The 24,021-nt window shown below is 39.8% G+C and overlaps 1 protein-coding gene across 4 annotated transcripts in view; it reads left to right on the top strand.

The window, feature by feature from the left end:
• The window catches only part of cep85l (centrosomal protein 85, like), a 314,062-nt gene that overhangs the window by 144,335 nt on the left and 145,706 nt on the right, over positions 1-24,021 (top strand). For 3 of the 4 annotated variants that reach the window (XM_069886836.1, XM_069886835.1, XM_069886838.1), the window contains 2 exons: positions 7,954-8,786; positions 22,853-22,954. In XM_069886836.1, coding sequence (XP_069742937.1) covers positions 7,954-8,786; positions 22,853-22,954 — 935 coding nt within the window. The remainder of the gene's footprint in view (positions 1-7,953; positions 8,787-22,852; positions 22,955-24,021) is intronic. The other variant, XM_069886837.1, reaches the window with a different exon arrangement.

Genomic DNA, 24,021 nt, shown 5'->3' with positions numbered 1-24,021 from the left:
ATATTTTTCATTGCAGAACTTCTATTCTAAAAATCACTTTAGTCATACAAGATGCTGTTGCGATTCCATGTTCTTCAATTTTAACTTTACTCTTGATTAGAGTTCAAACAAATGATTCATTCATGCCTTTTTCCTCATGCTATTTCAGCAATTAATACACCACCTTCATGTTGCTTAATACTTTCTAGTTTCTTTTCCAGTGTTAGACATTTACATTTATTAGGTGTATCACCTTCACCATATTTCATTTTTATGCTCCTATTGTTTGTAATGGTGCACTTTTATACAACACAATTAGAATACACCTGCATTACAGAGCAGCCATGCCCTTCCCACTGTTAGGTCTGCTTTGTTCATGAATGAGTGAGACAAACACCAGGCTGAGTCGAAATCAGGGTTCTTTGTTCTTTATTACCGGATTGTAACACTTGCGACTAACCATGTTAGTCGGAGAATGCATTCTGCCGTTATCAGCAAAATGGTGATTTTTTATACCCTTGGATATGTGCTTAGAACATCATCATATCATTACTTGTCCAATGACTAAAACTGTTGCTATCCTTTCCCTGCTAGCTTCCTGCCTCTCAATCCATCAATGTCTCTCTTATCTTGTAAGTACAAGGATGCATTCACATCTTGTTACAGCCCTGCACATTCCCATCTCATGATGTTTTACCTAACAGGAGTACAAGGACACCTCCCCTTCTTGTTACAGCCCTGTACAGGGTAACTCCTTACACATTCCCATCTCATGATGTTTTACCTTACACCACTCAGTCTAGAGCAATAATGGCGTAAAATGATAGCAGCTGAGCATTAAATTATTGTGCCACTCTTAGTAATGCAATAATAAATTATTTTAACAAATTTTGGTCATTACTATATTAAAATTATAATTTTACTAAATTAAAATTATAAACTATGTTATTATCAAAATCCACACTATACATTAAAAAAAAGTGTTATACAAGGTATGCCTGGTAGTTGTCTTCAACTGGAAACTTCTATGTTAAAGTGATCTTCATGCAACTCAGAAAAACATGATAATTCCTGTATACAAATCTTTTATAAAAATCTTTAAAAAAAAAAAAAAATTCAATACTATTTGCCATACAGCATTCAAACACATGAGTTTATGTGGTATTCTGCAGACTGGTCAAATAAATGATAGAACCACCTGGAGCCAAGGATGCTTTGGCATGAATGAGCAGCAGATTCTTGTTGAGCCACAGGAGGGCAGCCTTAAACAAGCAGGCTATGGGATTTTGCTCAGTTTAATGTGCTAGCAATGAACAGAGCTGGATTAATGTAGTGGCAAAAGTAGCATATGCTACGGCCCCAAATTTTCAAGAGCCCCCACGTTTATGTACTATGAATTATGGGAAACATTTTTGGTTTCATCTTTGTACAGCGGCTATGAGATACCACATTGGTAGTCTGTGTTGATAAAAGGTGATTAAAGGTGATAATAAGCTAAAAATGTTAACCTTAAAGGGGGGTACCACTGTCCTTGCTTGACCACTTTGCTCCTAGCCCCAGCCATCTGTCGCCCCACCCCATCTAACTTCTGATGTGGCAGCAGGGGTGTATTGCTCCCAGAGTTCACTGGAGCACTGCTCTGGCATCTGATCAGGCCGCCCCAGCAATGTGGGAGCAATGGCTGTCTTAATTACTTATAATCCCCTACATAACTGGAACCACTCTCCCAGGAAAATGCAGAGCAGGTCCAACTGCGTGGAGGATTATGGGTATCAAAGCCGGCCATTGCTCCTGCATTGAGCCATTTGCTGCCATAAGTAAGTATTCTTTTAATTTGGGGGGGGGGGGGGGGTGGGTAAACAACACAGTTTGAGTGTGTGTAATTTCAGTGTAAGTAAAATTTAACGTGGTGGGGGGAGGAGCAATTTCAATGTTTGCCATAGGCGCTATATTCCTTAGATACACCACTGGTAATCACTGAATATATAGTGATCTGCGAAAATTAGCATTATTTTAATCTGGCACTGAAATTAGGCAACAATTACCACCTGCTACACTGAAACTAAAATGTATGTTATGACGAATATGTCTGCCTTAAAGTGTCATAACAAATATTTGTTCAACAACTTTAAATTTATTTTCATTTAGTGCCTTTCTATCCTACCTTGACACCATCCTATATTGTGTTCCATGTTCACATCAGCAGTGAATCAAGTTTTTTTCCCCTCTTTTTGACAAACATTGCAGCTGAATTTTTCTCTTGAGTCAGAGAATCAATAGTTGTGGATGTCAACCATGTACACCATTCATCACTGATCAGTTTCCTGAATCTGTATACTTGTTGGAAATCTTTGGCTTGGCTTCGCGGACGAAGATTTATGGAGGGGGTAAAAAAGTCCACGTCAGCTGCAGGCTCGTTTGTGGCTGACCAGTCCGATGCGGGACAGGCAGACACGATTGCAGCGGTTGCAAGGGAAAATTGGTTGGTTGGGGTTGGGTGTTGGGTTTTTCCTCCTTTGCCTTTTGTCAGTGAGGTGGGCTCTGCGGTCTTCTTCAAAGGAGGCTGCTGCCCGCCAAACTGTGAGGCGCCAAGATGCACGGTTTGAGGCGTTATCAGCCCACTGGCGGTGGTCAATGTGGCAGGCACCAAGAGATTTCTTTAGGCAGTCCTTGTACCTTTTCTTTGGCGCACCTCTGTCACGGTGGCCAGTGGAGAGCTCGCCATATAATACGATCTTGGGAAGGCGATGGTCCTCCATTCTGGAGACGTGACCCATCCAGCGCAGCTGGATCTTCAGCAGCGTGGACTCGATGCTGTCGACCTCTGCCATCTCGAGTACCTCGACGTTAGGGGTGTGAGCGCTCCAATGGATGTTGAGGATGGAGCGGAGACAACGCTGGTGGAAGCGTTCTAGGAGCCGTAGGTGGTGCCGGTAGAGGACCCATGATTCGGAGCCGAACAGGAGTGTGGGTATGACAACGGCTCTGTATACGCTTATCTTTGTGAGGTTTTTCAGTTGGTTGTTTTTCCAGACTCTTTTGTGTAGTCTTCCAAAGGCGCTATTTGCCTTGGCGAGTCTGTTGTCTATCTCATTGTCGATCCTTGCATCTGATGAAATGGTGCAGCCGAGATAGGTAAACTGGTTGACCGTTTTGAGTTTTGTGTGCCCGATGGAGATGTGGGGGGGCTGGTAGTCATGGTGGGGAGCTGGCTGATGGAGGACCTCAGTTTTCTTCAGGCTGACTTCCAGGCCAAACATTTTGGCAGTTTCCGCAAAGCAGGACGTCAAGCGCTGAAGAGCTGGCTCTGAATGGGCAACTAAAGCGGCATCATCTGCAAAGAGTAGTTCACGGACAAGTTTCTCTTGTGTCTTGGTGTGAGCTTGCAGGCGCCTCAGATTGAAGAGACTGCCATCCGTGCGGTACCGGATGTAAACAGCGTCTTCATTGTTGGGGTCTTTCATGGCTTGGTTCAGCATCATGCTAATGAGCTTATTGCCATATGCATTGTGCAATGTACATATTCATTTGTTATGAGCCCAGAGGACCCCAAAGCCCAGCAGCAATAGAAATTCACCAAGACAAATGGTTACTTAAACAAAAGTTGCTTTTAATTATCTTTAAACATGAAAACAGGATCAAACTTTATCTTATTATTAACTTTCTTAACCCCCTTCTAATTCTAAGCACACGTGTATGTAATATGTGTGTAAGTTTAGAAAAGTTCTTTGATTCACAGTCCAATCTCACTTCTCATTCCTCCAAGTTCATTGGTTGCAGGCAATTCTTATACTGTGCACAGAATTTAGCATTTATGAATTTCACCAGACTTTGGTGCTTGAAAGGTAAATGGTTACTGCTCAAGAATGTTCTTGTCGGTTTTCAGAGATCTGTTGTTCACTGGATACAAACTGATTTCTTCTAATCAGTCACGTCAGTGTTTTGCTGAAGAAACTTGCCCCATCAGGGTTTTCCAAATGATAACCTCTGTCTTCCAGGTCACCACAGAGTTCCTTTTAGTTTCTTTTATTTCAAATGAAACATTAGGTAGCCAGTTCTCTTCTCTTGGGCTTTGACCAGACTGAACTAAGAACTCACAGCCCATGTTCAAAATGGGATTTTTCCACAAGCTTTCCAGCTTGTCCTGTTCCAGTCCTAGCTGCTGCTGAACTGTAGAACTGATTTTTTTTTCTTTTTTTACTCTTAGAAAGAAAACCTGTTTGACTATCTCTGCTTGCAAAACCACATGATCCTCTTAGAACAGCCAACTACACTCAGACAGACTGCAGCTCCGGACCTAATCCTCAGAGCTCTTTCATTTGTTGCTTTTCAAAACAACAATCAATTTGTGAAGTCCCTATAGGCACTCTTCAAAGCTTTTGCAAAGGAATTGGAGCCAGCCTGTCTGGCTTGAGCAGAGATCTAGTATTTTAAATGAGACCTGTTTTGAAGTGTGACCTACACTTAAAAAAAACCTGCCTCAATTTATCTCCTTTAAAACATCTCTATGTACAATATAAATTACAACATAATCTGTCTCACACTGAAATTCTTACTTGGTGCAGCTGAACAACTACTGTGCAAAATAAAAAGAAAAACAACTAAAAATAATAGACAATGCATAGAAAAATAGATAATATTTGTAGTTACCCCAGTACAAATATAGAACTGATTTTGCTATTATGCAGATAAACTTAAGTGATTAGTGCAACAAGTGGAGGTTCAAGGGAATGATAGCTGTTGGAATATACATCAATGCTGCCTGACCTGATGAGTCCCTCCAGTAGTTTATTTTTTGCTCCAGATTTTAAGATCTGTGATCTCAAGTCTCTTTTATCCTTGGTTCCAAATGTCTATTATCTTCAAATTTAAGATTAACAAAGTTCCATGTCATCGGTTGTTTGCAAAAAAAAAGTTGTAAACCTTTACCACTCTCAACTTCTCTCCTCAAAGACCTGAACATATCACCTTCTTTTGTGTTCCCTGCAGATTTCTTTTCTCTCTAACTATCCTCCCCATTCCCCTAAGTACCTTGAAATTTTGACAAAAAAAACTCTTAACAGATTGTGGAAAGGTATCAAAGCAACAGGGTTTTCATAGTGGGAAACTTTAGTTTTCCGAATGTGGTCTGGAACATTGTCGGTGCCGGAGGCTTGGATGGGATAGACTAAATGCATCCCGGAGGGTTTCTTGAAACAACATGAAGCTAGCCCAAGAAGGAAAGGAGCCTATACTAGACCTTGTATTGGCAAATGGCCATGTGATTGGAGTTGCTTTGGGAAAGCATTTTGGGAATAGAGGTCACAATTCTGTAAGTTTCAAGATGGTTCTGAATAAGAATATGCCTGGAACTCATGGGAAAATACTAAATTGGGGAAGGGCTAATTATATGATTATTAGATATGAGCTGGGGGCAGTTAATTGGGAACAGCTGTTGATGGGCAACTGACATGGTTGGATTAGGGACAGACAGTATGACTGTGCAAGGCAGGTCATGTCTTCAATATTGAGGAGAGCAAGGGAAACAGTAAGTATGCACATATGATGGTGTTTAAAAAAATCATAATTTTTTAAACAGGCTCAAAGAGCCAATTGCAGCACACAAAAGTGCTGGAGAAACTATATCTGAAGAAGGGCTCATGTCCAAAATGTCAATAGCCTATTGCTTTCCACACATAGTGCATGTTCTCCTGGATTTCCCCAGAACTTTTGTGTACTGCATTAGACCCCACCATCTACAGACTTCTTGTTTATCAAAAAGGACTTAATTGTTTTTTCTGTTTCTTATGCATTCAACCAGGAGTGCGGGTGAAGTCACTTAATGCCTGCATATTAGGAAACCTTCATTGCAGGCAATCCTTATGCCCACACAACCTGTCTCTGTGAGCTGATGAAAAATAGTTGAGTCTCTTTTGGTCGAGAGCTAAAGTGGTTTCTTTAATGTAACTGTGAGCAGCAAACTGTGAAATGTGACAGATCAGTATTAGTGATTTAGAATGATCCTGAGATTGGAAGGAAAAGTGTTTTTTTTTCTCCTATTTGGTATTCAGACTATTTTTATACTCCATTTGTAGCTACATTACAGGATGGTGAAATTATACCATGAAATTTTTAATGCACTGATTAATTTTCTTGAAGATTCTAGGAAATTAGCTTGTTCAGAGGGTACACTAAGTTTGATCTGAAGTAGAATATAAAGAGGTCATAACAGCAAATGGATCATTGCACTGCATTAGGGAACAGATTCCAGAAGTCTTTAGACATCACCATAAAAATTATAAGGGTACCAGCTAGCGGACCTGTTTGTGCAGATGCAAGTGTAACCAGTGGTCAATCCTAACATAGGCATTTAATGATTACTTTCAAAGAGAAATTTCTCTCTCAAGTTATTCTGTCATCTTTGACTTTCTCATTGGAAGACACAGTCAGTATGAATTGGAAACGTCTCCTCATCACTGATCCTCAACAGATGCATAAAGATGCATACTTAGCTCACTGCTCTACTCGTTATACACCCATGGCTGTGTGACCAGGCAAAATTTCAATGCCATATACAAGTTTGCCAATGACGCCACAGTTGATGGCAGAATCACAAACGGCAATGAGGAAGTGTACAGGAGGGAGATAGATCAGCTCATGTAATGATGAAAACCTTGCGCTCAATGTCAGCAAAACCAAGGAGATGATTGTGGACTTCAGAATGAAGTCAGTGGAATACGACCCAGTATTCATTGAGGGCTCATTAATGGAGAGGGCCAGGAACTTCAAATTCTTGGGCGTCAAGATCTCCGAGGTTTTGTCCTGGACCCTCCACCTTGATGCAATCTCAAAGAAGTTGATGATAGTAGAGGGGAAGCCACTTTTTCTTTTGAAGAAGGAGGACGTCTCAGATGATCTCGCATGGGAGACCTCATCCTGGAGGCAAATGTGAGGGAGAAGGAGAAATTGAAAGAAAGGAATGGAATCCTTTCAGGGGACAGTATGTAAAAAGATGTAGTTGAGGTAACTTTGGAAGTTAGTGGGTATGTAGAAAATGTCTGTCAAAAGTTTGAGACAGAAAGAACTGAAAAGGGAAGTGTTGCCAGAGATGGACCAAGTAAGTTTGGGTTGGAAGTTGGCAGCAAAGTGGATAAAACGGACAAGTTCATCATTGGTGTATGAGCCAGCACTAATGTAGTCATCAGTGAAGCAAAGAAAGAGTTGAGAAGCCATCTCCGTGTCAGCTTGTAGCATGGATTGCTCTACATAGCCAACAAAAAGGCAGGCACAGCTGGGACCCATGTGGTACCTATTACTACCCTTTTGATAAAGAAAGAGTTTGAATTAATGGAGAATGTATTGAGGGTGAGGACCAAATCCTGCCAGCTGGAGGAGGATGGTCGTGGAGAGAGAAAATTACTCTAATTGGGTGGTAACCAGGAATAACATCCTGAAGTTGGAAGTTCTCATCAGAATGGTCATGATAGATCCAGAAATATTGGGAGAATGGAATGAACCTCATACAGGAAGATTGATGGGAGCAAATATAGTCAAGATAGCTATGGGAATCTGTGGATGTTGATCACCTGAAATGGTGATGGCAAAATCAACAAAGGGAAGAAGAGGGTCAAATACCATGTGAAAGTGAGTAGGGATGGAAATTGACAGCAAAGCTATTGACATTTTTTAGTTTATGCATAGGAAGCCATACTGATGCACGAGAGGAAGTGAAGGAAGAGGTCAAATAGAACTGAAAGAAGTGTTGTTCCATGTATCAGACTGACATGCTGGACTAGGCTCGTTCTGATAAACACACCTGTAATTTGAGGAAAATGTGTGAAATTAAAAGAGAAGTTGTTGAAGTTAAGATTGATTTTTCAATCATTCATGTTTATTTACATTAGGATCCTTTCCAATTTTATTTAATAGATTTCTCTTTAAATTGGCATTGATAGTCTGCTGTTTTAATTAATTCCTTCTTATTTTTCTTTCCAGAGCACTCTAGTGGAACCTCATCCTTCAAACCAATTCGATCTCACGCGGCCATCCCGACGGCCCATGTCATGCCTTCTACCTCCAATCCCTCATTAACCAGACCTAGAATGCAGGATGGTGCTGCCTGTACTCAAACAAACACTTCCCATACTTTGCCTGGCACGCCTGCAAATGTTTTTACACCAAACTCTTTCTTGGACAGGAAGAACTCCCCAACCATCAGGAGATGGTCATCCCTCTCCAAGCTCAGTGGAACAGGGAAGGAATGTCCTGATTGTGATGTTACTGGTATTGGGCACTCTGTAAGCAGTATGGTTGCTGAATCAAATTGCAATGCAAAGCCCAGTACCCATGTAGAAAATGAACTGGACAACTTTACATATTGTGAAACAGAACGTTTGAGAAGCCGAGACACACAGAGTTGGAATACATCTACCAAAGAGCCTCCCCAGAACCAGCCTTCGCAGAATCAGTATTCTACTTCTGACAGGAAATACAAATTTGAGAGGTTTTATAATGCTGCAGGTGACACTTCTTTGTCATTATCTACACCCAACAAAAAACTCTCAGATTTAGCATTCAGTGCCTTGTCTCCACCCAAAGCAACCCTAGATGACAGAGAGATTAACAGACAAAGACATGGTTTTATGCCTTTTGAACACCACCCTGTTTATGGGCCAACAACTCCTTCTCTGAGGACTCAACTGTGGCTCAGCAATCAAATGCAGGCCACTTCTCTTGGCCTTAGACCCACAGAAGGTCCTTACCCTTTTACTGGTTTGCAGCATAACCAGCGCCAGGAGCAGATGAGGCAAAAAACTGATCAGCTGCAGGTAAGCATTTAAAAACATAGGTTTAATGTCTGTTTTTTTTTCTGCATAATGCCTACCAAAATCAATTAATACTTGAGTATCAAAAACAGGACTAAATTAGTTGGAGATTTGAAAGACTAACCTGTTTTTTGATGAGAAAGATTAAGAATGCAATCGTGTGCTTGTTCAAACATTCTTGTTTAGTTATAGAAATCAGCGAGGTGTGTGAAAAGCTATATATAAAACTCCCCACGTCCTACAAGATGATACTCACCCTGCTGAGTTGCTCCAGCAATTTGTTTTGCTCCAGATCGCTGTCTCTTGTGTCTCTGTAAAATTCCTGCTCCATTTACTTCTACTGAACTCATTGACAACAGCGTTACACTGCTCAAAACAAATCTCGTTGTTAACTTCGGCCTCAGTTTCGAGTAATCACCATCTTATTGTTAGGTAGGCCATTCCAAGGGCAAGGCTGACTTCATTTCAAATTTGAGACAAGGGATCTGGAGCAAAGAACAAGCAGTTAGAGGAGTTCAACAGGTTGAGGATCTTGACATAAAACATTGAATTCCTTTGCTTTCGCAGATGTACAATTAGCTGAGATCCTGCAGCAATTTGATTTTTTTGCTTCAGAGTGTTTTGTTAATTGGATTACACAGATGAATTGTTATCTTGAGATGTGTATTCAAGGCACCCTATAAAGGTAATGACTGCCAGTAAAGTGATGATGTCATTCTAGTACAGATGGTGCAAAAAATGTTCTTATTTTTCTCGTTTTCTTGTTCTCTGCTGGGGGGTGATTCCATTGTCGTTAAACCGTTATTCCAAATCTTGTCCAGTTAAGTTTATTCACATTTGAGGTTGGTACAATGTTCATAATCTACATTTCTGAAGAGCATTGCAAGAAAGCTTGTTCTTGTTTCACTTGCTCTTTGCTTTTAGAATATCACTCAGGAGTAGGAATCCTCTCTGAAGTTCTTCCATCGACCTCTTCCAGACAATTGCAATGTCCTTACTATTAAACATAGAAACATAGAAGATAGGAGCAGGAGTAGGTCATTCGACCCTTCGAGCCTGCTCCGCCATTCAACGAGATCATGGCTGATCTTAAAGTTCAGTACCCCGTCCCCGCCTTCTCTCCGTAACCTTTAATACCCTTATACTGAAGAAATATATCTAATTCCCTCTTAAATATATTTAATGAACCTGCCTCTACTGCCGTCTGTGGCAATGAATTCCACAGATTCACCACCCTCTGGGTCAAGAAATTCCTCCTCATCTCGGTCCTAAATGGTTTGCCTATTATCCTCAAACCATGGCCCCGGGTTCTGGATTTTCCCATCATTGGAAACATCCCATCTGCATCCATTCTGTCCAGTCCTGCCAGAATTTTATATGTCTCTATGAGATCCCCTCTCAATCTTCTAAACTCCAGCGAGTACAATCCCAATTTGCGCAATCTTTCCTCATAAGTCATTCCTGCCATTCCAGGTATCAGCCTGGTGAATCGCCTCTGCACTCCCTCCATTGCAAGAACATCCTTCCTTAGACCAAAACTGCACACAATACTCCAGGCGGGGTCTCACCAAGGCTCTGTACAGCTGCAGTAAGGTATCCTTGTTCCTATACTCAAACCCTCTTGATATGAAGGCCAACATACCATTTGCCTTTTTAACCGCCTACTGTACCTGCATGCTCGCCTTCAGAGACTGATGTACAAGTACCCCTAGGTCTCTCTGCACTTCCCCATCTCTTAATCTATTGCCATTCAAATAGTAATCTGCCCTCCGGTTTGTATTACCAAAGTGGATAACCTCACATTTATCCACATTGTAGTGCATTTGCCATGTATCTGCCTAGTCCCTCAATTTATCCAAATTGTCTGAGGAAATTAGCTGAATGAGGAAAATAAAGACATCAAACTCAAAAGATTCAAGATTGAGTAAAAGCACTGAGTGATTAATTTTTGGAGAGCTGAGTTTGAATAACCCACAATTTACAGGACAGCTGATGATTCATTCTTGTAACTGAGCCTTTTTGACATTTACTGGTGTCATTTTAAGTGTAACATCTGGATCTTAAATCACTGAAAATATTGATGGGTATTATTTTTATAGTAACTTTGAAAAACATGTGCATTGCAGTCAAAGCCAGTTAGGTTTATAATAAGTCAGAAAGAAAAATAAAATAGATATGAATCCCATATTCAAATTGAAACATCTACTTGAACACACCAGAGTGATTTAAATAAAAAGGGACTGTGCAGGTGGTCAAATTGTTGTTAATGCCAGTTGTGAGCCAATTGGTAGCACTCTTGCGACTGAGTCAGCACGGAGTCAAATACAGTGTAGTTAGAAAAACAACTACAGGTTTAGACTGCATTGCAGTGGTGAGGGAGTGCTGCATTGTTGAGATAGTAAATCCAGCCCTTGTTTGCTCTTTCAAGTGAATGCAAAATAGCATGAGGGCACTTTTGAAGAATATTAGCCGCATTTTTGTCTCTCGTTGACATCAATAATGAACTTTTTGTCCATTTGCATCCATTCTCTTTTTTTTTAAATTTAGTTTCATTTTTATCTTGTGCTTCAATGTGAACTCAGCATTCCAATCTTTCTTTTAATCTCTGACTGGCCAAGCAGCTGACTGGTTTTGATTGCAATTATGTATGTTTTTGTTGTCTTCAAAAATAATTACTTAATCATTGCCCTTGCTCTTTGGGAGTTTGCTGAGAACAAATTGGTCATTATGTACACCTCCAGCTGATGAGAAAAAAAATCTTGACCTGGTTCTCTGGAGCAATTGTCAGAGATAACATTTAGAGAACATTAATCATGTCGCCAAAGATTTGGATTAGTTATGGAAAAGCACAAGGAGAAATGTGGATTGAAATATTTTGACATTCAAGGTTCCTGTTATTGTCATGTAATATATATAAATATAATATGTGTGATATACTTCAACATTTGCTTGATGTAAAGCAAATAGAAAGTCACCATGAGGATTACCCAGTGCCCCTAACAATAGGAGAAAGAGAGTCACTGAAGCCTATAGATTTGCTGCCAGTGCTTCCGCAGCCACATAGACTCCACAATTACTATTGGCAACTCGAACTTCAGGGCCAAGTCCTTGAAACAATCAGGAAGCCTTCTGTGCCCGAGGTCTTTCGGAAGCCTTTATTGCCCTCAGCACGAGCTCGAATCCCAGTTCCAAAGCTTGATTCCCATGAGCCAGTCTCTAGCAGCCCACAGCCTGTGAGTGTCCTTTGACTGCAAGTCGCCAACCGCCGGCAACCTGTGTGGGACCTTTAACTGCTGAGCTCCTCGCTGGTCCACAGTCATGATATATATTTAAGTGGAGGAAAGTGTATTTAGGGAGTCGGGATTGAATTTAAGCCAGGAAAACTGGAATTAAACATTGATAGGCAAAACTATATTGAACAATATGCAGCCTTTGGAATGGCTTTGGCTTGAATTAAGCCAAGCCACCTTATCAGCTGGAAAAAGTTAAAGAACTAATGTTAGTTCCTGGATGAAATAAGAAATTAGAAATATGTGAAGAAAGGAGGTAATATTAATGTGTACCTATCTGAATACTTGAAGAATTGTAGCTAAAGGAGAAAGCAGAATACCAAATTACTAGAAGCATCAGAGGGTTTCTGTCGATATATCAATAAAAGATATTAATAAGAAGAGGTTTGGAATAAAAGAATAATACATGGAGACAGAAGTTATAGCAAAAAAAGCCAAAATTAATACTTTATATGTGCCTTTAACAGGGTAGAACTTGCTGTTGAAGTCATTGTAAAAGAGAAATTTGTTAAGAACAGGTTTGTTTACACATTGTTAAAGGGACAATACTAAGTCGGCTGGCTTTACTTAAATTCAACAACTAAGTACCAAGGTATCAAGCTTAAAATTCCAGTGCTACGTAGATACTCATGCTGCCAAAGGACTGGAGGATTGCTGGATTTGCATCTTTGTCCAAAAATGGGTGTAAAAATAAATCCAGCAATTGCAAGCTGATTTGTTTGACACTAGCGTGGGGGGAAAATGCAGAATGCAAGTGGGACAAGCAAAGCAAGTGGAGAGAAAAGCAGTCCAGATTTCAGGTCAAAGGCACCTCATCAGAATTTACAGAAAACTCTGTGAAAGTATACGAGTTTAATTGACAGATAAAATTTAATAGAGGACAACTAAAGGGATAGGGAGATGTGTGAAGAAGTCTTTTAAGATCATATAAGAAGTGAAGAGAGATTGAAAATACTAATGGGTGTTCGAATGGAAGCACCTAGTATCAAAGCCAGGAGGTATTGTTGAATCTCCAAATGGTAATAGTGTAGCTGCCACTGGAGTACTGCAGTAATTCCTGGTTGGTGTCTCTTGGAAGTGTGTGAGGGCCCACGTGTGAAGATTCAATCGAGTGGTTTCATGGATGAGGAATTTCTGTTTTGGACATGGATTTGATGAGCTGGGAATATTTTCCTCTGATTTCCAAATAGAAGCAGACAGCTGCATGATGAAAACTTGCAGTGCGACAGAACTGGAGGACAGGATTGACAAGATTGCGTCTGTGAGAGCCAGATGGCCTAAATGAGGTCTTGCTGCTCCATAATTCTATCATTGCAGCATCTAAACTGTAAACATTCAGTGATGCAATGGACTTTTGAATTTTTAGTGTACTTGAAAGGTGCTCTATAAATGTAACTCATTTCAAGGAGGTTAATGGACTGTCACAATGGTACAGATAGAGAAGGAAGACTATGATTGCCATATAGATAAAAATTAAAGAAATTCAATGATGAGAAACAAACTGCAAAATATTTAGCACACATGTCAGCCATCTCATTTGCACCATAATTTAGCACAGCAGATGTAATCTTTCATTTTAATCTTCAAATGATGGTTAATGAAGTTGTAGATCTCTGCAATTTGCACATACAACATAGCTTAATTGGTCATTTGGTCATTAAGAAAAATGATTGTTCTGCCATCATCCAGTTTATCAAAGATCCTATAAGATTTTGTGATTCAACCAGAAAATGACAATCCAGTAACAACTAGCTTTAAATTAAATTTTAAAAAAAACAGCCCTATTGGTCTATGAGCCCATACAGCCCAATTAACCTACAATCCTGATATGTTTTGAAGGGTGACAGAAACCAGAGTGCCTGGAGGAAACCCACCCAAATATGGGGAGAAGGTACAAACCCCTTATAGATAGAGCCGGATTTGAACCCTGGTCACTGGCGCAGTAACAGCATTACGCTAACCGCTATGCTAACTACTGTTTCTGTTCAGCCTCCAGATCTGTTGCAAGTGATATCTGGTGGTTGTTGGGGTTATATTGGCTAAGGGACTAATCTGATGAAATGTATAATTCTGAGAGAAATTATCAGGTATTAAGTCTCCAATGAGAATAAAATAAATGCCCTCCTGCAAGTATCTGGTCTGCAAACATTCAGACAACAGAGGAAATTGCTGTCACCATTAGTGGAAGGTAGATAAACTATTTAAAACTCTGCACTTGCCCTGTTGATATCTAAACAACAATTAGATCACTGAAAATCAGTGAGAAAGATGAATGATGTAAAGTTTGATGATGAAGTGGGAGACAAATTGTGGAGTGAATCAAGTGGTCTGCAGGTAGAATGGGATAGAATGGATGTGAATAATCTGTATGAAGGAGATAATCGCAAGCAAGGGTTGAACTACCAGATGGCGCTTACCTAGTAGTTGCTAGTGGTGTTCTACAGTGATTGGTGTTGGGTCTGTTACTTTTCATGCTATATGTAAATAATTTACATGATGGAATTGATGGATCGTTTGAAGATGCATGGATGGGCAGGTAATGTTGAGTAAGTAGGGAGTCTGTAGAGGGTCTTGAAGAGGTTGGGAGAAAGGGCAAAGAAGTGGCAGATGGAATATAGTGTAGGGAAGTGTATGGTCATGCACTTTGGTGGAAGGAATAAGAAGAGAATTCTAGAAACAGAAGTCTAAAGGGATTTGGGAGTCCTAGTGCAGGATTCCCTAAAGATTAACTTGAGTTGAGTCAATTGTAAAGAAGGCAAATACAATGTTAGCATTCATTTTGACTAGAATATCAAAGTAAGGATGTATTGCTCAGGCTTTATAAGGCATTGGTCAGTTTGGAGTATTGTGCACATTTTTAGGCCCCATATTTAAGGCGGGATGTGCTGATGTTGTAGTCCAGAGGAGTTTATAATAATGATGAGAGGGTTAATGTATGAAGAGCATTTGATGGCTCTGGGGCCTGTGAACACTAGAGTTTATTTAGAATGATGAGGGGGATCTCATTGAAGCATAATGAATATTGAAAGGAAAAGATCATGTGGACATGGAGAAGGTGTTTCCAGTAGTGAAAGAGTCGAGGACCAGAGGGCACAGCCTCAGAATAAAAGGATATTTCTTTAGAACAGAGATGAGGAGGTTTCTTCAGCCAGAAGGTGGTGAATCTGGAATTCTTTGTCACAGATGGTTGAGGAGGCCATATCATTGGGTGTATTTAAAGCAGAAGTTGATAGATTCTTCATCAGTCAGGCTATGGGGAGAAAGCAGGAGAATGGGGTTCAAAGAAAAACTACACCAGCTGTCTTAATGGGCTGAATGGTCTAATAGTGCTTTAAAGTCTTATGGTTTACCTGGATATTCAGTAGCTATGTCGTGTTTGAACAGTAGAGCTAATAAAACACTTAGACTCTATTAAATACTGATATGGATATTCAAGTTTGTTTCTTGTCAAATGACTATATATACACAACCTGATGAAATGGTATTTCTCTGGACCACTGTGCACAAACATACATACAATATACAGTACATAATTATTATGTATCTGTGTTACCTGGAAAGCTTCTTAAATAACTCAGAGATGGAAGATTCAAATAAGAGAAGAGACTCCACTGTTCACACACTCATACATATACATAAACCCCACAGTGGTGCATTACAGTCACTACAGTGAGAAGGGTGTATTATGCAGTTACAAAATTGTTCACATTATACTGACAATATTACATCCTTCCATCTCAAGATAAAGAAAAAAAAAGTGATACTTCATTCTGAAGTGATAGTTGACGGCTCTTGGGTATTTCACCCTTTTGATGAATGGGAACAGAGTAGTAACAGGCTTCTATTAAATTCCACTTTTGATTCTCGGTGAACAAGTCTGCTCCCAGTGTGTGACATAGCCTGGCAGGTACTTCTGTGGAAATCATTTTCTGTTTTTGTGTTTCTGTACTTTTGGCATATTTGACATGGAACCACCATATTTCGATGTCTTTGAATATACCAGTCCAGTACACGGCTGACTTCACTCTGAGTTTTCATTTCTCCATTCCCATGTGACCTTCTGGAGAATCTCTTTCTGCATTGCTTCAGGTATAGTCGATTTTGATCCAGCCGGCAGAACACCATTCTCCAACGATATGTCGTCTCTGATAGACCAATATTGATGCATTGAAGACTATATGTGCTTTATCCTCTCTGGCTATCCTTGTATTTTTTGTTGAGAAAGCATTTGCAACACATCATCCTTACTGGTTTCTTCTCTGATCTGGCTTAATTCATTACTGGTCACACTGACGAGATGATGCATCTCGATCCCCATGTCTTCCATTTCATGTTTTTCATTCTGGGAAAGTTGTGACAAGGTATCAGCAAGCACCATCTCTTTGCCTGGTATGTATTTTAAGTCGAAGTCATAGTATTGTAGTCGTAGAAGTAATTGCTGCAGTCTAGCTGGTGCCTTGCTTAGGTTATTTCTCTGGATGTGTTCCTGTCTTTTCACTATAAACTTTCTTCTATACGGAAACTTGTGAAACTTCTCGCATCTGTATACGACCCCCAACAGCTCTCTCTCTCTCTCAATATTGACATATCTGGTTTCTGCTGTTGCTAGTGGTTTTAAGGCAAAAGCTATTGGTTTTCCTTGTACTAATAATGCACTAAGGCCTCTGTTAGATGCATCTACTTGCAGGGTGAGGGCTTTTTCTCTATCATAGTATCTCAACTCCACTTTTCTGCATACTATTTGAGCAGGTCAAAACTTCTCTGATGTGATAGTGGCCACTGAAATTCCACATATTCCTTCATCAACTCTCCGAAGTTTCCTGTGTAGTCTGACATATGTATTATGAAGGAACTTGTGTATTGGACCAACCCAGGGATTCTTCTGAGTTCCCTTTTGTCCTTTGGGTGCTCCATCTCGGCAGTGGCTTTAATCTTCTCTGGGCTTGGCTTTACCCCATCAGGAGTGTACACCATTCCAAAGAATTGAAATTCCTTCTCCTTTACAATGTATTTGTCTGCTCCTCTTGCTCTCTCCATGGCCTCATTATAATTTCTGTCAAAAAACCTGGATGTCATCTGCGATGCCAACAGCACTTTTACACCCTTTGTAGGTCTCATCGATCTCTGTTGGAACATGACTTGGCTCACCTTTAGGCCAAAAGGTAGTCGCAGGAACTTGTAATGACCAAATGGAGTATTGAACGTTGTTGTAGTGTTGATTCCTCATCTAGTTTCACACTCCAGTATCCATTCTTAGCATCTAGCTTGCTGAAGATTTTGGATCCTGTTAGTTCCTCTGTGCTGTCTTCTAGTGTTGGTATTAGATAGTGACCCCTTTTTATTGCTGGATTTAAGTCTTTAGGATCCAGGCATATTCTCAAGTGGCCATTTAGTTTTTTTTTGACCCTATGGAATTTACCCAGCAGTCAGCTCAGCCACGTTGGCTCTAACCTGCATCCTTTTCATGTCCTTTAGTTCTTGCTCCAGCTTCTTCATAAGCTCTAGTGGGACTTTCCTTGGTGCAGGGATGACTGGTTTGCAGTTTTGATCCATGGAGATGTGATATTCACAGTCTCTAAAGCATTCCGGGTAGATGCTCCAGAGCTTAGCTTTGGATGTAACTAGAGGTTGGTCCTCCAATGGAGTGTCTCTGTTGATCCTTTGGGATATCATCTTCATCTGAATCTCTTAAATGTCAGCTCAATTGCAACTCCTGGCAGCTATCCAGACCTAGAATTACTAATTCTTCTCTGACTATCACATGGAACATACAGAGGATGTTCTTTCCCTGATGGCAGCCATTGATTTTAGCTTTCCATACCTGCTTGATCATGGGTCCATCATGGGTCGTTAACATGATATTTGCTGTTTCAAATGCATCACCTTTTGGATACCCTCTATTTATTTATTTATTTATTTAAACTATTTATTTGCTCAAGAGACAGGTAATAAATAAGATATATATAACAATACACTAGACATGAACATTACATTTTATATTTTATATAAAAGAAAAAAAGAGAAAAAAAAGAGAGAAGAAACCCCCTCCCCCTTCAGCCAACTCTCCTAAGGAGAGCCATGAAAAAAAAGAAAAGAAAAAAAATTAAAGAAAAATTAAGCATACATATTAAGATCTAATCAATGTAAATCAAAATGTAAATATTCTGAATATAACAACCATTTATGAAGAAAAAAATTATAATTATCACATGAAACATATGTAATTTTTCCATTATTAAACAATATTTCATCTCATTATGCCATCTATTAATATCAATCATTCATATCCTTGTACTAGCAATACATTTTTTTGCTACAGATAATGCTAAATATACAAAAGCAAGTTGAAATTTATCTAATCCCAGACCTTTCAAAGGTTGCCTACCCAATCCCTTTTCAATTTCATACTTTCTTTGACATTCAGATGTGTTTCTTGTAAAAAAGCGATATCAGTTTTCATATTCTTAATATATGCCAAAATATGTTTATGCTTAATCGGACTGTTTAAACCTCGAACTTTAAAAGTAGCAAACTTCAACTTTGACATACCAACTAATATAACTAAGAACTAATAATATCAATATATAAAAACTCAGATCAACGTAAATAGGCCCTCCAATAGGGGAAGAAGAAACCACAAATTAAAGTCTAAAAAAATGAAAATTTTAAAAAAAAAAGAAAGAAACCCCCCTCCAAAAAAAAACTACCAAAAGGTAGTAATCCCTAAACAAAACTTGGGTGTGGATCACCCACCTGTGGCTGATGACTAGAGCAAATCTCTCCCTCCCCAGCCAAACAAAGACTAACAACAAGATATCACAATGACATAAAAAGAAAGTAAAAATATAAAGGTTCTTCTATTCATCCAAGAGATTTCAGACTCAGTGACTCCATTTCAAGAGAAGTTGGAGTCTTTCCATTCCCATTTCTTCCATTTCTACCATTTCTTCCATTTCCAGAGCAACCAGATTTTTCTTTAGGAGACAATGGTGGACTACGACTTTGTCCTCTTACATCTGGCAACGAATCAGCAAAAATCATTGCCTCACCCTCATTCTCAAAAAACCGAGATTGAAAGTCTCCACAGAACACCTTCAACACTGCTAGATAGCGAAACGTAGATTTATGGCCTTTACGCCACAAAACTTCTTTAACTGAATTAAATCGGCGTCGACGCTGAATAACCTCTTGACTCAAATCGGGGTAGAAAAAAACTCTACTATTCTGAATCATTAATGGAGCTTGTCATTAAGTATCGTTTCTCTGTCGAAATAATTCAAGCATCGAATTATCACGGGTCTCGGTGACTGACCAGGCAGAGATCTTCTTCTTAAGGCTCTATGAGCTCTTTCCAATACCAAGCCTCCAGAGAAAAAATTCCTGCCCCAGTATTTGTGGAATCTATTCGGTAAAAAAACAAAGAGGGTCTTGTTCTTTCATACCTTCTGGAAAACCAATAATCTTCACATTATTCCTTCTACTTTGATTCTCCAAATAATCTACTTTCCTCTCTAACTCCTTCTCACGTTCTCGCAATTCTTTAACGAATTTTTCCACCTCCAGCACTTTTTCTGTATTAGAAGCCACTTGTTGTTGACATTTCAAAAAACCAGCCTGAAATTGTTTAAAATCCTCACAAGATGTTTCCACACCTTCCTTCTGAGAATGGGTAATTCCAGCGATGTCCTTCTCCTGGTGAGTAGTAGTCATTTTATCAGTTCACACAGGCAATCTCTGTTGTTTAGGCTTGAAAGAAAGCAAACTTAAAACTGCAGCAGGCTGCACTACACTCCGAAAATGTAGTTTCTTCTGCACTTGAGGTTTAATCTTTTTACCATTAATGGCCATAACAATTCCTTGATACTTTAAACTAAGTTTTAAAAATATTTAAACTTGAAAACAAAGAGTTAAAAACGAGTTCTTAAAAGTCTGGCCAGAGAAGTTGAGATTACACATCTAGACTCTACGACATCTTGCCACGCCCCCCTTGGATACCCTTTTATTATGTTCTCTGGGAACATCTGGCAGTAGAGTCTGAGTGGAAGGACGTTGCTTTGTGATCCAGTTTCCAGCTTCACCTTTAGGTTAAATATCATAGGCTTGTTCTGAATTGTCCTCTGTAATTGGATCCTTTTGTGCAACTCGCTTCCTTCTTTCATCTCACCTGACGTCTCGTGAAGGTGTATGGATTCTATGTCCAATATCTGGGTGTCGGAGTCCCCATTGTTGTTTCCTTTCATGTAGTGGATCTTCTTGTCTTTTTTCTTCACTGGTATTAATGTTTTCTTCACACCAGACTTGCACATCTTCACCCAGTGCTTTGCTTTACCACAGGCTCTACATTCAGAACCATATGGGGGGGGAATTGGTTTTGGTCATTGAAGGAGTGTTGTCTGCCGCACTTCTTGTAGGACCTGGGGGTTTGCACTTTTCTAACTGTGTTCTTTATGGCATCAACCCTTCCTTCTCTTTGCTGTGGGTGGATCTGCATAGATAGGGAGTTTTTTTTGCATTCTTATGGCTTCAAAGGCTCTGGCTGTGTCTACAGCATTGGCCAGCTTCAAGTTATCCTTCCCCATAAGAGACTTTTGCACTTTGGGATGGGCTCTCCCCGATGTTAGTTGATCAACTAGTCTTTCCTCTATATCCTTAAATCTGCATTTTGCAGCAACAATGATTAGTCTAATGAGGAAGTTATTGACAGTTTAATCAGTCTCTTGCTTTAATCCTTGAAATTCATGTGTTTAATTCTATGATTGGACCTGGATTCAAGGTGAGAAGCAAAGTTTGCAAATATCTGCTCTGGATAATTTTTCCCCACCTCTGTAAGCTCCCAAATAAGTCAAGACCTTGTTCCCCTGTCCTGAGATGTATATAACTGACTTTCTCATCTGCTGTTGCATTTTTAAAATAGCTTTTTAATGCTAAATTGCACTTCTGCAGAAATTATTTAAAAGATCCAACAATGTCTTCAGCCTCCCCATCCATCATTGGATGAACTGCTGTTGCTCCAGCCATTTTTTAGTAATGTTTTCTCTTCCCCTTCGTATTTCAGTGACTTACAATCAATTGTAAGGCTTTATTCTTGTTCTCTTATTCTTCTGCCACTAAGTTATGTCTCTTGGGAGGCTTCTTAAATAACTTAGAGATGCAAGATTCAAATAACAGAAGAGTCTTTACTTACTGATGTCTTCCACCATTTCAGAAAACTGTTTGCACACTCATACATATAGATACACTCCACAATGGTGAACTACAGTTACTACGGTGAGAAGGGTGTATTCTTACACAGATACAAAATAGTTCACATTATCCTGACTATTTAACAATAATAATTTTTATATAATATGAATATTTTGAAATGATTTACTCAGTTATAGGATACTGTTCATCAACCTCAAAGCCTGCAGGAAGAAGCTATTCCCAGCCTAATGTTTCTAATTTAGATGCTCCTGTATGACCTCCTTAATGTTGTTGGGCCAAAGATGCTGTGCTGGATGGAAATGGCCTTCTATAATTCTTTGAGCCCTATTTAAGCAACTCTCCTAGGCAATGTTGTCAATAGAGGAAAGGGTGACCTCAGTGATCTTCTTAGCCATTTTGATGATCCGCTTTATTGACTTCTGGTCTGATGCTTTGCAGCTAACGTAGCACAACATGATACAGCCAGAGAGGCCACACTCAATTGGGCTCCTGTAAAATTTTGATAAAATGGGGACTGGTAGCAATGCCCTTATTGACCTTTATTGGAAGTATAGGGCCTGCTTCACCTTGACTAATGAGGAGGTGTTGTGTGTCCGGGTTAGGTGGCCTTTGTCTAAGGATTGAGGAATATGGAAAACCATTACTTATTGGCTGCATTGGAAGGCTTCCAAGAGGGCAGAATGTTGAAGAGAACATCAGCTGTTTCTGAAGGCTCCACAGCCCAAAGGCTGTGAGCTACTTGCCAACTGCCAGTTACTGTTAACCACTGAATTTTTAATTAAAATATTATTGTACTTTCAAAAAATATATGGTGTGTGGTTGAACGAAGATGTTCACCAGGCAAGAGTCATTTGCAGTGCATAATAAATGAAAGTATCAATTGCAATCTTTGATCACTACCTAGTCAGCTCCATCCACAAGTCGGGTGACTGCTTTAGTTAGCATAACAGCTCCATCATGAGTTGTACTCCAAGTTATGGTTTTAAGCGTCGTCTAATGATGAACACCATGCAAATGTGAGTACTGCCAAGCTGTTAATAGATCATGCCTCTGAGTGCAGGATCCTCAATTACCATAACACAGGGTTGCAACTCCTGGCAGCTATCCAGACCTAGAATTACTGATTCTTCTCTGTCTATCACATGGAACATACAGAGGATGTTCTTTCCCTGATGGCAGCCATTGATCTTAGCTCTCCCTACCTGCTTGATCATGGGTCCACCATGGGGCATTAACATGATATTTGTTGTTTCAGATGCATCAATTTTGGATACCCTTTTATTATGTTCTCTGGGAACATCTGGCAGTAGAGTCTGAGTGGAAGGATGTTGCTTTGTGATCCAGTATCCAGCTTTACCTTTAGGTTAAATATCATAGGTTTGCTCTGGATTGTCCTCTGTAATTGGATCCTTTTGTGCAACTCGCTTCCTTCTTTCATCTCACCTGACATCTTGTAAAGGTGTATGGATTCTATGTCCAGTATCTGGGTTTTGGAGTCCCCGTTGTTGTTTCCTTTTATGTGGTGGATCTTCTTGTCTTTTTTCTTCACTGGTATTAATATTTTCTTCATACCAGACTTGCACATCTTCTTGTGGAGGGAAAGGGATCACCGGGATGAGGCCTGAGATTTGTCCAAGACCAAACACTGTTCTTCCCTCTCAACATCATGAGAAACAGGTGACTGAAACACTATATTTTACTGTGATTGCTGGGAATGACCAAAAATGAAATGGTTGTTCATTGCCAGAGGGTTAGTGGGTTTATTTTGCTTCCCTAGTGTAAAAGTTGTGGTATCCTTAGAGTGGTGACTCTGGCTCTTTTTTCAGCTATTTGGTGCATGTCATTTTGGGAAGAGTATCAGGTTCAGTGGGTTCACAGAGAGATGAGTCTAGTCACAAGTATCACAATCACATGTAACTTTAACACATGGGAGGCAAACTGGGGAGAATGTTAAATGGTACTCGATTACTATTTCACTTTAGCGATGATATGGACATTCACCTCGCACCTAGGTTGTACTCCGACAATAATGAAACTATACTTAACGTACTCACACGCTTAAGTATACACACTACAAATGGGCTCTTCCACACACCAAGTTCCCTGTACCAATAGAAATGTGGCTCACTGCAAGTAATGATCTATCGCAATACTGTAGCTTAGCTTTAGTGCACACCTTACCCATAACAGTTCCAGCGATGTCCACAGTAGCAACCTGGTGTGGAGTAGTGTCTGGGGCTTGGACCATGAGGCAGAGTGCAAAAATGTGTTGGGGGTTGATGTTATATATAGTGCTAATCTGTGCTTCTAACCAATACTGACTCTAGGTGATTTAAATTAGACAATGGCAAGATGTGCACTAATGGATGGTCAGAGTCCAAACTTGATTGACAAGTGATGTGACTTCCAAATAAATTTCAAACAGGGAGGACATGTGACCACCTGCAATACACACATTCCAGACAGGCAGGGAGGCCACGTTTCCTCCACGCACAACAACCCACTGCTGTGGGTTGGATATGTCTCCATATGACCACCGGCTGAATTTTTGCCTTTCACTATACAATGAAGTACAAATATGTCATTTTGTGGGAACTGACAGGGAGTAGTTCCTTGTAGAATTGTCATCTGTCTGTCTGCTCATGTCAATCACCTTTCCATTCACTCTCCTGTGTGAAATAAGAATAAGATGTATTAACAAGTACACGTGAAAACCATTTTAATGTTTTTTTATTTGTAGTCAA

This window comes from Narcine bancroftii, chromosome 6, assembly GCF_036971445.1.
Source record: "Narcine bancroftii isolate sNarBan1 chromosome 6, sNarBan1.hap1, whole genome shotgun sequence".
Classification (NCBI taxonomy): domain Eukaryota; kingdom Metazoa; phylum Chordata; class Chondrichthyes; order Torpediniformes; family Narcinidae; genus Narcine; species Narcine bancroftii.
Note: the sequence above shows the minus strand (reverse complement) of the source record. Positions and strands in the feature narration are given on the sequence as shown.